The sequence below is a fragment of the Hippocampus guttulatus genome, chromosome 10 (genome assembly GCF_054856545.1).
Source record: "Hippocampus guttulatus isolate MCC_2025c chromosome 10, RoL_Hgut_1.0, whole genome shotgun sequence".
Taxonomy (NCBI): Eukaryota; Metazoa; Chordata; class Actinopteri; order Syngnathiformes; family Syngnathidae; genus Hippocampus; species Hippocampus guttulatus.
The window spans coordinates 12,501-26,495 of record NC_141270.1 but is presented as its reverse complement, the minus strand read 5'-3'; the positions used below and the strand labels follow the sequence as shown (position 1 = coordinate 26,495).

At 49.6% G+C, this 13,995-nt stretch overlaps 2 protein-coding genes and 2 long non-coding RNA genes across 4 annotated transcripts in view; 3 read left to right on the top strand and 1 right to left on the bottom strand.

The window, feature by feature from the left end:
* Positions 1-88: 88 nt before the first annotated feature.
* Positions 89-1,067, bottom strand: LOC147198715 (uncharacterized). Its single transcript, XM_086122139.1, has 3 exons — positions 640-1,067; positions 459-557; positions 89-375 (listed from the first exon to the last, which is right to left on the bottom strand). Exons 1-3 carry the CDS (start codon positions 692-694, stop codon positions 290-292), a joined length of 240 nt encoding a protein of 79 aa, XP_085978265.1. The 5' UTR covers positions 695-1,067; the 3' UTR covers positions 89-289.
* Positions 1,068-1,454: 387 nt separating this feature from the next.
* On the top strand, positions 1,455-4,073 carry mea1 (male-enhanced antigen 1). The gene is made up of 5 exons (XM_086122138.1): positions 1,455-1,600; positions 1,706-1,866; positions 2,431-2,677; positions 2,746-2,854; positions 3,326-4,073. The coding sequence occupies exons 3-5, from the start codon at positions 2,447-2,449 to the stop codon at positions 3,496-3,498; spliced, it is 513 nt and encodes a 170-aa protein (XP_085978264.1). The 5' UTR covers positions 1,455-1,600; positions 1,706-1,866; positions 2,431-2,446; the 3' UTR covers positions 3,499-4,073.
* Positions 4,074-5,584: 1,511 nt separating this feature from the next.
* Positions 5,585-10,105, top strand: LOC147198713 (uncharacterized). Its single transcript, XR_015102063.1, has 3 exons — positions 5,585-5,637; positions 7,291-9,911; positions 10,001-10,105. It is a non-coding gene; the product is annotated as an uncharacterized LOC147198713 (long non-coding RNA).
* Positions 10,106-10,877: 772 nt separating this feature from the next.
* Positions 10,878-13,995, top strand: part of LOC147198712 (uncharacterized) — a 5,310-nt gene continuing 2,192 nt past the window's right edge. The window contains exon 1 of the long non-coding RNA XR_015101951.1: positions 10,878-11,650. This is a non-coding gene — a long non-coding RNA (uncharacterized LOC147198712). The remainder of the gene's footprint in view (positions 11,651-13,995) is intronic.

Below are 13,995 nucleotides of genomic sequence, written 5' to 3'. Positions count from 1 at the left end.
GGTTCGCTTCAAAAAGGAGGGGCTGGGGCCGTTCCTTTCAGCCCGAACCAGGGGAGGCGGGAGAACACACTCCAGTTGAGCAGGTTGATTCGTGTCACTCCTCTAACACAGAATAATAGGAGCGTGACGCTTTATTTGATTGAATGCTCGATTCCTGTGTTATTTCATTGCAATGCTTTTGCCTCCACGCGTTTTTGAACGACGTCGACGAGCGAAAGAAGCTCTTACGTGTCGATCAAGAAGTGAGACGAGCGGGCGGCCCGCCGCGCTCGTTTATTGGCCGACGGGCTCACGCGTTGCACAGGCGGTCGTGGCAACACGTCCATCCGGGACGAGAGCACTTGTCCAACGTGACGCAGCCCTTCTCGCCGTTGTCTGCGCAGCAAAGCACGAAAAGAAGCAAAAAGTCAAACGTCTGATGCGCCTTACTTTGTCGCCGGTGTGCGATGACTTCGAACCTCTGGTGTAGCACGCCTGCTGTACTTCACCCTGACACGTCAGGACGGGCGGCTGCATATTCAGCGGGTCCAAGCTGAAACAGTCGATGCGAAATTCCGCTGCCGGGACGCACACAAGCGGTGGAACTCTTTGAACGGGACACGCGATAACACGTCCGAGTCTGAGAAGCGCAAAAGAAACCTGAACAGACGGGCAGCAGCAGCAGTAGCAGCAGCAGGAACAGGGACGGCTTCATGGTGGGTCGCCGTACACGAGCGGGAAGCTGCAAAATGGCTCAAAGGAGGCAAAGTTGAACTATTTATTCTCTGTCCCGACGCACGCGCTCGCTCACTCACACCGTATAGGCTGCTCGCGGGTCAGTTGTCTGCGTGTGTCCACGCGTTCTTTATTTAACCTTTGCTCTGTTTGGTCAGTTTGATACGGCAGCCCTTCGGGGCAAATCAACACGCACGCACACGCGCACAAATTGCAAACAAGAACTCATTACGAAACACGTGAAAATTAAACATCACAAACAAGAAAAAAAGAATGGCAAAATAAACTAACAAAAAAAAAAGCACACAAGAAAAAGGACTCCGAAGCGCTCTCGTCCACTGCCTCCGTTTCTACGACGTGTGCACTTAACCAAGGACCGTAGGATGGAGTGTCGGAATTGGAAGTTGGTCTAAATCGGTAGTGCGGACGACAAGAACGCGTCTCAATTTGATGACGTTGTAGTGCGTTTCGACTCTTGGTAACCAAATAATTCCAGCGTCATTGCGGGGTTTTATTTTTGTCGCCTAACAAGAGAAAACCTTGCACTCTTGAACAACAATGAAGCGCCGTTCCTGTGAAATCGTTCACCAAGCAAAAAATAAAATAAAATACAGGACGTTCACTTTATGCAACGACTTCTTCAACTTTAGTTCATTGAACTCGTCCAGGCACAACACTGCCCTAACCCTATCTTCAAACTCTACTTTGAAATCCTAACACAAATTTAAAACCCACTGCTTTGAATTCCCGTCTCTGTTTACAGGCCCTATTTAAAAGGCCGGGTGTGCGGATGGAAGTCTTCCCGAGCTTTGCCTATTTCCGCGGTTGATGGCCCGAAATCAAGTCTCGTCGACCAACAAGACCATGAAAAATGTGGTGGACACGGGTAATTCACGTGCACTCCAGATGTTGTTCGACGTCGACAAACACTGTTTTGTTTGAATGAATATTACTTTGGCAAACGGTTGAGAGATTTTTTTCCTCATTGCAGAAATTCGTCGCCGTTGAGCTTTGTGACGCCATACTCGGGCGAAGGCGGTACGGGCGCGTTGCGATGACGTAGTGGCGGACGTCTACGTCAAAACGGTCCGCGCTCGTAACGCGTCTTGGCAGCTCCTCGCCCACCGACGGAACATTTGGCAAACACGACAGGTGAGTCGAGCAAAGTTCCATTTTGCAGTCGTGTCGGCGTCACCTGGGCTACGTCGCGCGGCATGAACATCGCGGAGTCCAGGCGCTGGTTAGCACTTAGCTTCGGCGGCGCCAGGCAAACAAGCAAGCTAAAATGCACTCGTTTGGACTCCGAGGCTCTCTTCGGATTCTCCTTTCGGCTTCCCAACTTTCCTTTCGTGCCCGTGCGAGTAGACGCGCAAATACTCGGAACATAGGTCGTTGCGACCGTACAAATGCACGTTTCGCCAAGTTCACTTCGAACCATGGTCGACAAGAAGGGGGGTGGGGGGAAGACGTGTTACCCACAATTCTCGACGGCAAGCAACAGACCCCCGATGAACTCCACAGACGTTGCGAAGAGATTTGAGAGTTCGGCGCCAGATGCGGAGGCCTCACCGACGCGGTGTCCCCCCCAGTAGACCGCCGGCCACGCGTCGTGAACATGATCAGTGAATTCACGTGAATGATGAACCGAGGCGATGAATAATAATGACACGATTCAAGGTCATTTGAGCAAATCTCAAAGCAGCTGCCTCCCCCCAGCGGTGGCCCTCCCGCCATGGGACCAGAGCGAGTTTTCCCACCTTGCGAGGATGACGACAAGAGCCCGCATGATGGAGACGCAGTCGGAGCGGCGGCGTGGAGCGGCGGCGAGGAGGATCAGGAGGGCGAGGGACCGGCCCAAGAGGTCCCCGCAGATGAGGACGGGGGGGCGGGCTACTCGTACCAGCCCCTGAGTCAGGACGGGGACGACGCCGCGGGGGACGGGAATCTCCAGCGTAGGATGGAGGTCGGAGCCGGCCCAGAGCCGACTTTGACTTGCGAGTCTTGGTGTCATGGCATGTTTTTGTGGCGCAGGTGATGGGTTTACACCTCCCCGAGGCCCCGTCCTCTGACAGCGACGAAGACGACGACCCCGACGGCGCGGCCGCCGAGAGGAGCCGCGCCTCCATCCCCATGGATGCCGGTCAGTCCGCCTTTTTTATCATCGCGAGGAAGGAGGAGTCTCTGCGCTCTCACCCGGGCAGTAAAAGCCGCAGCAACAAAAAAAATCGAGTTCCCCCAAATCTCCTTGTGATGATTTGGGGCCGTGTGAATGAACGAATGCGCTCATTCAGCACTCTGGAGTCACTGCACGGAGATGGCGATTTTTAGTGATTTCAAAATCGGCTGAAGTGGCTCGTGAATCCGGATGGTTCCTCCACCCAAAGACCCGTCGTCCCGACCGGGCCCGCGATCGGAACGGCGCTTCGTCGGCTTGTACCGAGGCGATCACGTCGGCGGATTCGATCGTTGCATTTTTCTTCCTTGCTCGAGTCTCGGGGCCGACGACGAACGCAATCGTTCGCTCAAACCCGACTCCGCAATGGTTCCGACGGCATTTGGATTGGCGGCGGAGGCCCGACCCGCCGACGTGTCTTCTGTTCTTCTCCCGCAGCCCACGTGGAGCTGGTGAAGAGGACCATGGCGGCGGTGGCTCTGCCGTCGCCGGGCGTGCCGGCGTGGGCGCGAGAGATCTCCGACGACCAGTGGGAGGACGTCGTTCGGCGCACGCTGAGCGACCGCCGCGCCGCCGCTGGCCTGCGGCGCGCCGGCCTCAACGGCACCTGAGGAAAAGCCTGCCTTTTGCTCTTCGATGTTCCACCTGGCTAACGCGCACGTGACAAACATCGAGATTGACTGAGCTTCCTTTTATGAGTTGGTGTGTTTCATCCACTTGATTTTCTCTTGTCTCTGTTTGCATTTTGATGCTAACATGTTGCGGCCAAACGACACACACACACAAAATGAACACATGATAAATGTCATGTGTTAACATGCTAAGATTGACTTCTGGGTCAGGTGACCGGCAGATTGCATCTTCAAAATCAAAGTTAACAGGTATACACACACACACACACACACATATACTGTACATATATATATATAGATAGATTTGAATAGAAAACAGGCCAGAGACTCTGCCAGTGAGCAACAAGCGGAAGGAATTGTTCAATTTTGCCGGGCCACATGTGCAAGTGAAACTTGTCGCATTCAAACGAGAAACTTGACACGTTACGATGTGATGTTTCATACATTCCGATCACGTTCTGTGATGTCACTTTTTTTTCCCTGCTCTGGCAGCAGTACGCTTGTGTCGCTTTTCACACGGATGAAGAAAGTTTGGCATTAAAAAGTTGACGAGCGCCGCTCATTTGTTTGGACTTGCCGCCCGTCCACCCGTTCTCTGGAGCTCATCTGACGATCCCGGCGGACATCGCGCTGTCGATCAAATTACGGGGCTCGTGGAGACAACGGGCTGGTGACCAGCCAATGTTAGGGCACACGTAGACAAACGACGGACGGGTCAGCGACCCGTCGCAGGGCACGGATAACCGCGTCCACGAGGCCGCGTGACCTCACTTCTGCCGCGACTGGACCGCACCCGGTCTCCAAACAATTTGGGTGTTTGTTTCGTCATTCTTCCATGTATCAACTCGTTTGGCGAATAAGTAAAAATCAAAGGAGCGGGTCAAAAGGCCGGAACGTGGCTCTTTGGTGGACATTCCGCGCCATTGCAATTTCCGTGTTTTGTGAACGCCGTCTCTTGTAAATTGAACGACTCAAAAACAAGAATCGTCCTTCAGTATTGATTTACAGCGTAAAATAATGGATTCTTTGTTGCGGGGTGTGCTGTTTCCATGTGAAGAGTCTGAAAGCAAATGAGTGTCCTCTACTTCGGCATTGATAACAGGGCAACGAAACGATCGAATGGACGGATTCCCGCGCCTCTGCGCGGCTCTGGTCGTCCAGTATTGAGTGATTCTGTAAAAGAATGGATTTTGTTGCTTTGAGGCCGTCTCATCTCTCCCGCCCATGCTCTGCAAGTTTCTTTTGTCCTCTTTTTTTTTCAGGTGATTGTCTTTGATCCATTTTCACCGGTTCTCTGCATTTGTGTGCTTTCTTCCGTTGTGCGGTGTTTTTATGAAACGGAAGGCCGAGAGTAATTTGAGCGCGCCCTGGTTGTTTTTTTATTTCGGGCCATTGAACTAAAGCAGGGGGTGTCCAACTTCGGGCCTTGAGGGCCACTGTCCTGCCGTGTTCTCCAGCTCTCCCAGGAGCAACACGCCTGATTCAAATCAGGATCATTCCAATGCTGCTTCAGAGATGGCTCGTCAAAATCAGGTGTGTTGCAGCTTGGAGAGCCTGAAAACAGGCAGGACAGAAGCCCTCCAGGCTTAGACCCCTGACCTACAGCCTAACGTGGATGGGTGAGCACGTGGCTGAGCGCATCGAATGGCTCTGGCTAATGGGTGTCGAATAATTTTGTTGCTTTAATGTGTTTGAATGCGTTCAGAAGATTGGCGTGCTCCACCATTAACTTTGCATTGGGTGAAAGAGTATCAAAGCACCCGGGACTCCTGTGGTTGCTGCCCCACCCCTTTAACGCCCGGTTGGCCACAAGTCAGCTCTCTCTGCCTGTTCTGCCCGGATTTCAAGGTATTTCAAACGTAATTAAATAGAATACAACTTTATTGTCAAATGTGCTGTACGTATGTGTCACATACAGCACGGATGAAATTTCTTCCCTCTCAACATAAAACAAGGCGTACTCCGCCATTGACTTTGTATTGGATGAAAGTTTTTCAAAGCATCCGGGACGCCAGGGGTCGCTATTGTGCCGGCCCCACTCCTTAAATAACGTATTCCGGTTGGCGCTGTCGTCTATTGATACCTGTCCACCTATTTGCCATAGGTGGACAGTCAAACGTAAGCATCTCTTCTCTGGATTTCTGGGCTGTGCTGTGACGCGTGTGGTGTTTAAACGGACGCCGGAGTGTAATTCGGCCGTGTTTAGCCTTTGAGCTAACGTGGATGGATGAGCACGTAGCGGGGCGCGCACCGAATGAGCACGTCAAACAATTGTATTGTATTGCTTTGATGTGTTTGAATGGGAAGAAAACGTCAGACAGTTGGCGTACTCCACCATTAACGTTGTTGGACAAATCAGCCGTGAGTTCTGAGGGAGGGTCACTCTAGTTCCGGCCACCCTCCTTAAGCGTTTCCGGTTGGTGCTGTCATCTAATCGCTCTTCCGAGTTCTCAGCTGCGTTCACACTGCTTTCAATTGACGTAAGACTAAGACTCCTCTGCTTGTTTCTTTCTTTCTTTAACTTGTTTTTACGAGTCCAGTCTGGGCTTCTGTGTTATGCGGGCTCTTCCGCGCTGGGCTGTCATACGGTTTGGCGTTTAATGGTAAGCTAACGTGTCATTCGGCCGTGGCCATTTTGGTGAGGGCTCACGTTTGTGATGACTTGGATGAGCGCGTGGCGGAGCGCGCCGAATGGTTGCGTGGCCGATGAGTATGTCAAATATATCTACAGTATTTGCTTTGACGTGTCTCGATGCGACGCAAAAAAGTCACAAAGCTGTCGTTTTGTGCTGTGATGCGGTATGCTCATCAAACGAAGGCCGAGTGTAATTTGGGCGCGCCCTGCTTGCATTTAGCAAGCAAGTTAGCTCACGGCTAACGTGGATGCGCGAGCACGTGGCGGAGCGTGCCGAATGGTTTACTGGCTTGTCATCTAATCACGGCGAGTTCTCCGCGGTTTTCAGGGGACTTCGAAACTAAGCATCTCTCGTCTGCTTGTTTTTTTTTTATGTCTTGTCTTCAAGTGTTCTCGCTGCGTCAGTCTGATTTCTGTGCTATGCGGGCTCTGTTCTGGGCTGTGAGGCGGTGTGCTAATCAAACGTAAGGCCGAGTGTAATTTGTGTTTGCCCTGCTTGTTTTACATGGATGCATAAGCGCGTGGTGGAGCATGCTTTGATGTGTGCGAAGAAAAGAAAATCATAAAATTGGCGTACTCCGCCATTAACTTTGGATTGGATGATAGTGTATCGCGGGGCCTCTCCTTGAAGGTTTGTTTGCCGCTGTCATCTAATCGCAGCGCATTCGCCATGTTGTCAAACGTAAGCATCTCTTCTCTCATCTGCGTAATTTTTTATTTTTCCCTTTGAAATGCGTTTTCACTGGATTGCTTAGTGACACACGGGCTCTTCTGTTCTGGACTGTAATGCTAATTAAATGTAAGGCCAAGTGTAATTTGGGCATGCCCTGATTGTTTTTCACCATTGAGCTAACATGAGTGTTAATGTGGATGGAGAGCGCGTGGCTCATGAGTGTCAAATAATTTTGTCGCTTTGATGCGTTTAAATGTGAAAGTCAGTTTCTGTCCTGCATGTTTTCCCAACTCTCCCTGGAGCAACATACCCGATTCAAATGATCAGATCATCAGCAAGCTCTGCGAAAGCCTGATATTGAACCTGTTCATTTGAATCAGGGAGAGATGGGTGACATGCAGGATAGTGGCACTCCAGGACTAGAATTGCCCATTCGTGTTCTAACCTCCCTCTCTTTTGTCAGACGCGACAGCTTCTTGCTTCCTCCCAACCTATGCTTGCAGAAGTGCGGGACGTCACGAACGCTTTGCGCCTGTCTCTTATGCATCGGTGAAAGAACACTTGGCTTTTCTTCTTTCATCGGTACCTGCTTCAAACAACAAGGTGGCTGCAGGTATAGTGGTTATGATTGCATGACTGTCGATGTGTTGTTAAATTACCGTATTTTGTAATTTTATGTGAATTGCCTGAAAGGCGCTTTGTTTCGGATGCAGCTGTTGTGGAAGCGCTAAATAAATAACAAATGTATAACTCCTAAAATTAACCCCACTTCTCACGCCCCACTCTATTCTCAAATCGTAGTCCCAACCGAAACACCAAACCCCTTAACCTGCATTCTTTCAGAAGGTTGCAGTGACTAATTCTGACCAGCAGGGGCAGCTATTGCTTGCCGTGCACGGCCAAAGGGGGGCTCTCACATTTTAGAGCGAAGAACCCTAACCTAACTCCAAACCCTGATCCTAGCCCTAACACGAGTTAGGATAAGGGTCAGGGCCTTATCCTAACCCATAGCATAATTTCTAACCTTCTCTAATCTCTGTTCCTAACACTATTACCTGACCCTACTCCGAAACCCAACCCTAATCCTCGAACCCTAGCACCCTAACCCTACACTCTCACCCGAATCCCAAATTGCTTAAGTCAAACCGCCTAACCACCTTACCCAGAAAGCTAAACCGCCTAATCCTAACTCTCACCAACCCTAACCTTGATTGTAACATCAAACCCTAACTCTAACCCCCGAGCCCCAAAAAACAGGGGTGTCTAAACTTGGTCTTCAAGGACCGCTGTCCTGCCTGTTTTTCATCTCTCCCAGGAGCAACGCGCCTGATTCAAATAATCAGGATCGTTTTAATGCTGGCTGATGAGCTGATCATCTGAATCCGGTGTGTTGCACCCGTCGGAGCCGGAAAACGGGCAGAAAAGTGGCCCTCAAGCCCCGGAGCTGGACACGCCTACCCTCACACCCCAATCCTCATGCTCAACCCCAACACCTAACCTCGAACCTCTATTTTTTTTTTTTTTTTTTTTTTTTTTTCCCCCCCCATGAGAGGATGCCAGTTTCTTGTATACTTCCAAACTTATCTTGCGGCAGACGTGTGGGACGCCAAGCTCACTTGGAGCATGATGTCTCTGATCCATCGGTGAAAGGAGATGTTAATTTTCTCCTCTTCCATCGATAACTGCTCTAAACAAGGCATATGCAGACTTGGTTGTTGTGATTGCACGACGCTCCATGTCTTTCGTGTCGTGCTATATGACTGTAATTTATGTTCACTGTTCTGTAGAGCGCTTTGTTTTAGCTGCAGCTGTTGTGAAAGCTCGACGTAAATAACGATGTGTCACATCCAGTCCTCACCCTACTCGGAAACCACTAATCCTACTCCAAACACGAACCCCACGCCAACTTCGAACACCCTCGACCTGTATTCCTCTCAGGTTGCAGTGACAAAGTTTGACCAGCAGAGGGCAGCTATCGCTGCTTGCCATGCAGGGCCAAAGGGGCTCTCACATTTTACAGTGAAGAACTCTAACTTCGAAGCCTAAATTCCGTAACCCGAACCCCTGACCCTATTCTTAAACCTAACCCCAATCGCCAGACCCCCCAACACTCGTACACCACCTTCAACATTGACGTGAGTGGAAGATGGATAATTGTATGATTTTCTTCCGAGTTTTCCTTGAACAGGGTTTCACCATAAAGAACAAATTCTCAGCAGCACAAGGTATGTTGATGTTCACTCGATTCAAGTTACTTCGCAAAAAACAAACAAGATTTTTGTTGCGCCAGGTCCAAAGAGGACACGATAGCTGATCTCTGGAGGATGATTTGGGAGCAGAAGGTGTCGACTGTTGTCATGCTGGCGCACCTGAAGGAGAGGAAGGAAGTGAGTGGTTGTCATGTAGCAAAACGGGTGGAAAAGGGGCTTCTGATCCATGTAGGACGTGTGTGACCGTTACTGGCTGGATCAGGGCCGCTGGACCTACGGGAACATGCGCGTGGCAGTGGAGGACTCGGACGTGCCGGTGGATTACACAATACGCAAGTTCTACATCCAACACATCAGAAGCATCGAATGGCTCGTTCTGGGCAACGATTTCCACTCTAACACTTTGTTACGTTCATCTCGTAGCAATCCAGCGATGCCGGTAAGATGCCGCGTGTGGTCACGCCGCTCCATTTCACCAGCTGGCCCGACTTCGGTGTGCCCTTCTCTCCCATCGGCATGCTCAAGTTCCAAGAAAGTCAAAGGCGCTCAATCCGCCCCTTGCGCCCATCGTGGTACACTACAGGCATCGCGCTTCAAAATATTTCTCTAGCTATTGTTAAGTATATAGCTGATGTAACTACATGATGAAGTTTGTACAACCCAATAATAAATTAATTTACATTCATAACGGACACCAATAAACCAAAGTTGACAAGCCTGATGTTTACGCCTCCCCCAGCGCTGGCGTTGGTCAGATGGGCAGGTTCATCGTGATTGATGGTATGATGGACAAGATGCACGCCGGACACAAAGTGGACGCGTTTGGCTTCGTTTGGAAATCCGAGAGCGGCGTCTGCAGCTCTTCCAGATGGATGTGAGTCGGGAAACTGCCCCAAAACCTCGTTTTGTACATACGGTGTGGTAAATTCACACAAACGGTCCTGGCTCCTTTCTGTCTTGCAGATGCAGTATTTGTTCATCTACCAGGCGCCAAAATGCGCAACTCTCACCGCCTAACTGTATTTGATTTGATGTGAACTATTCTGTAATCCCAAATGCATCATCGCCTAACCCTAACGCCTGCCTATCCTCTTGAACAAAATCCCTCGAACCCTTACTCTGAAGGCCTAACCTTTAATGCCTATACAGCTAATCATCTAACCCAAGAGGCCTATCTGCTTTACCCTAATTTCAAACCTCGAGCACTAACCCTGAACATCGTGCCCTCAACCATAAAACCCTAACACTGTCAACCCTATCTTTTAACCCCTAACCACTTTAACCATATTCCAAATGCTAACTCTAAACCTCAACCTCAATCCTAATTTCCCTTACACCCTCAAACCCAGGGGTATCCAAACTCGGTCCTCAAAGGCCGCTGTCCTGCCTGTTTTCCAGCTCCCCCAGGGAGCAACACACCTGATTCAAATGATCAGGATCGTTGTAATGCTGCTTCAGAGATGCCTGATGAGCTGATCATCTGAATCAGGTGTGTTGCAGGCGGGAGAGATGCAAAACAGCCAGGACAGCGGCCCTTGACGACAGAGTTTGGACACCACTGGTTTCAGGGTAAAGGGAAATTAGGATGAAGGTTAAAGTTTAGAGTGAGCATTTGGGATATGGTTAAAGTGGTGAGGGGTAGGATTAGGGATTAAAAGATAGAGGGTTGAAAGTGTTATGGGTTGAGGTGAAGGCACGATGTTAAGGGTTAACACTCGAGGTTTGGGGTTAGAAATTAGGTTGAGGCAGACATGCATCTTTGGTTAGGTGGTCAGATGTATAGGCATTAAGGATTTGGCGTTCAGAGGAAGGGTTTGAGGGATTTTGTTCAAGAGGATAGTCAGGTGTTAGGGTTATGAGATGACGCATTTGGGCTGTTCGGGTTTGGCATAGAGACGGTTTGGTGTTTCGACGCTTTTAGAAGGACACGGGTTTTGGGTTTAGTGTTTAAAGTTAGGCTAGTTGGTCTCTGCAACCCTAAAGAATACACGTTTGGGGTGTTATAGGTTGGAGTTGGGGGGGGGGGGTTTAGGGTAAAGAGTAGGAATGAGGTGTTGACCCTAAATAACAGTAAACCCAAAACCTGCTTAAGCCAACTCGTAACGCTGACTTTCTCACACCTAACCCTATCCCCCAACTACCTAACACTTAACCCTCTCATCCAAAAACCCTATCTCTAATCCCCTCACCCAATTCCAAACCCAGGCGCTTGTTCTTTGCACCTGTCATGAGCTTTTTTCACAGGCCTGGTCTAGTTAGTGGAGATGACGGCGCTGTTGGACGGTCTGCGCTGGTGCAGATGGATGGCTTGTGGAGCCGAGGATGAGGAGAGAGGAACGTCAGTGCTGACTGTCGATGAAACTAATTTAAGGTACAGAAGTGAACCAATCTTTTTTTTTGGGTTAATGGACACTACATCTTGTTTACGTTCAAACTTGGCTTGTTACAGACGTGCACATATTGAGCATAACTTCTCTGATCACTGAAATGACACGATTATCTCCTCTTTCATCTAGAACTGCTTCAAACGTGTATGCGGGAAAAGTGGCTCAGATTGCATCACTGTCCGTGTTTTATGTGATGCGTGCTGCAGCTGAAAACCAGCATTTGGAAGTATGGTGCATTTCTGCTGTTTATTCTTGTGTTGATGAATGTATACTGTTCCAATAAAATCAATCTTCAACCCCTAAACTCCCCCGAACCTTAACCCAATGTTAACTCTCAACCCCTAATGCTCCCCTTGACCTGACATATATCGTGAACCTTAACCCAATTCATCTGTAAGCCTCTAAATCCTAAAATTAAACTCAAACCCTAACCCTCATCCACGCTGCAGGCATGTCCAGCCCTGGGCCTGGAGGGCCACAGTCCTGCCTGTTTTCCACCTCTCCCGGCTGCAATGCACATGATTCAGATGATCAGCTCATCAGCCAGCATTAGAATGATCCTGATTATTTGAATCGGGTGTGTTGCTCCTGGCAAAGTTGGAAAACGGTCAGGACAAGCATCCCTTGAGGACAGAGTTTGGACACCCCTGCCTTTCACACTAAACCTTAACCCAATGTTAAATCTCAACCCCTAATGCTCCCCTTGACCTGACGTATATCGTGAACCTTAACCCAATTCATCTGTAAACCTCTAAATCCTCAACCCCCTAAATCCTAAACTTAAACTTAAACCCTCATCCACACTGCAGGCATGTCCAGCCCTGGGCCTGGAGGGCCACTGTCCTACCTGTTTTCCACCTCTCCTGGCTGCAATGCACATGATTCAGATGATCAGCTCATCAGCCATCTCTGAAGCAGCATTAGAACGATCCTGATTATTTGAATCGGGTGTGTTGCTCCTGGCAAAGTTGGAAAACGGTCAGGACAAGCGTCCCTTGAGGACTGAGTTTGGACACCCCTGCCTTTCACACTAAACCTTAACCCTAGCCTTTACCCTCACTCCTAACCAAAACCCTTGAATCCCCTCCCCCGAACCTTAACCTCTATAATCCTTAACCCAATGTTAAATCTTAACCCCTAATGCTCTCCTTGACCTGACATATCGTAAACCTTAACCCAATTCATCTGTAAGCCTCTAAATCCTCAACAGCAACCCCTAAATCCTAAACTTAAACCCTCATCCACACTGCAGGCATGTCCAGCCCTGGGCCTGGAGGGCCACTGTCCTACCCGTTTTCCACCTCTCCTGACTGCAACGCACATGATTCAGATGATCAGCTCATCAGCCATCTCTGAAGCAGCATTAGAACGATCCTGATTATTTGAATCGGGTGTGTTGCTCCTGGCAAAGTTGGAAAATGGTCAGGACAAGTGTCCCTTGAGGACTGAGTTTGGACACCCCTGCCTTTTCACCCTAATTCATTTAATTAACCCTGTACTCAAACCGCCCCCGGACCCCCTATCCTACACCTCTTAACCTATAAACACAAACCTGCTATTCCTAACACCTGAACTTAACTAACCCTAAACCTTGGTCCATAAAATGCTCGCTCCTAATGCTAACCCAATGTGCCACTGCAAGCCCCAGCCCTCATCCCTACCTCAGGCATGTCCAGCTCCGGGCCTGGAGTGCCACAGTCCTGCCTGTTTTTCACCTCTCCTGGCTGCAACGCACCTGATTCATAAGGGGTGTTGCTCCCGGCAGAGCTGGAGAACAGGCTGGACAGTGGCCCTTGAGGACCAAGTTTGGACACCACTGCCCTATCCTGAAATCTTCTAACTCTAAACCCATAATCCTGAATGCTAACCCTGTACCCTCACCTCTATCCTAAACCATAACCCTTGAATCAATCCCTACTCGAAACCCCGAACACCTTAAATCCCCTAGCCCAATTTTAAATCCTACCTCCCTATCCAGACCCTTAATGCTAACCCCGCCCCAACTGCCTAAATGGCTTTCTGCCCAAACACCCAACTGTCTCATGCCTAACCCTAACCTCGAATCTTACCCTGACCCTCCTCTTAATCCTAACGATAACCCCAAACCCAGATTCTCCAACCTTAACCCTGAATGCCTAACCCTTAATCCTGATAAACCTAACCCCAAGATGCCTCACCTACTCCTAGCCCCTCCAACATCTAATCCTAACTCTAGCCCTACACCTTGTCTGAACCTAAACCCTACTCCACACCTGAACTGCCTAAACGAAAATGCCCAATTCTAACGTTAAATATCTAAAAGCAAAACATCCTTGCCTTAACTTCTACCTTAACCCACAACCATGACGCTGATCTCACACCTCACCCAAACACCTGTTTACCTAACCCTAGCCCTTGAAACCTCCCCTGACCCACATTTTATCCCCTAAAATGCTAGCCCCTAATCCTAACCCTTAGCCAGCTTCAACTCCGGCCCCTAAATCCTAAAACTAGATTTAAACCCTAACCCTCTTCCGTACTCCAGGCATGTCCAGCTCTGGGCCTTGGAGGGCCACTGTCCTGCCTGTTGTC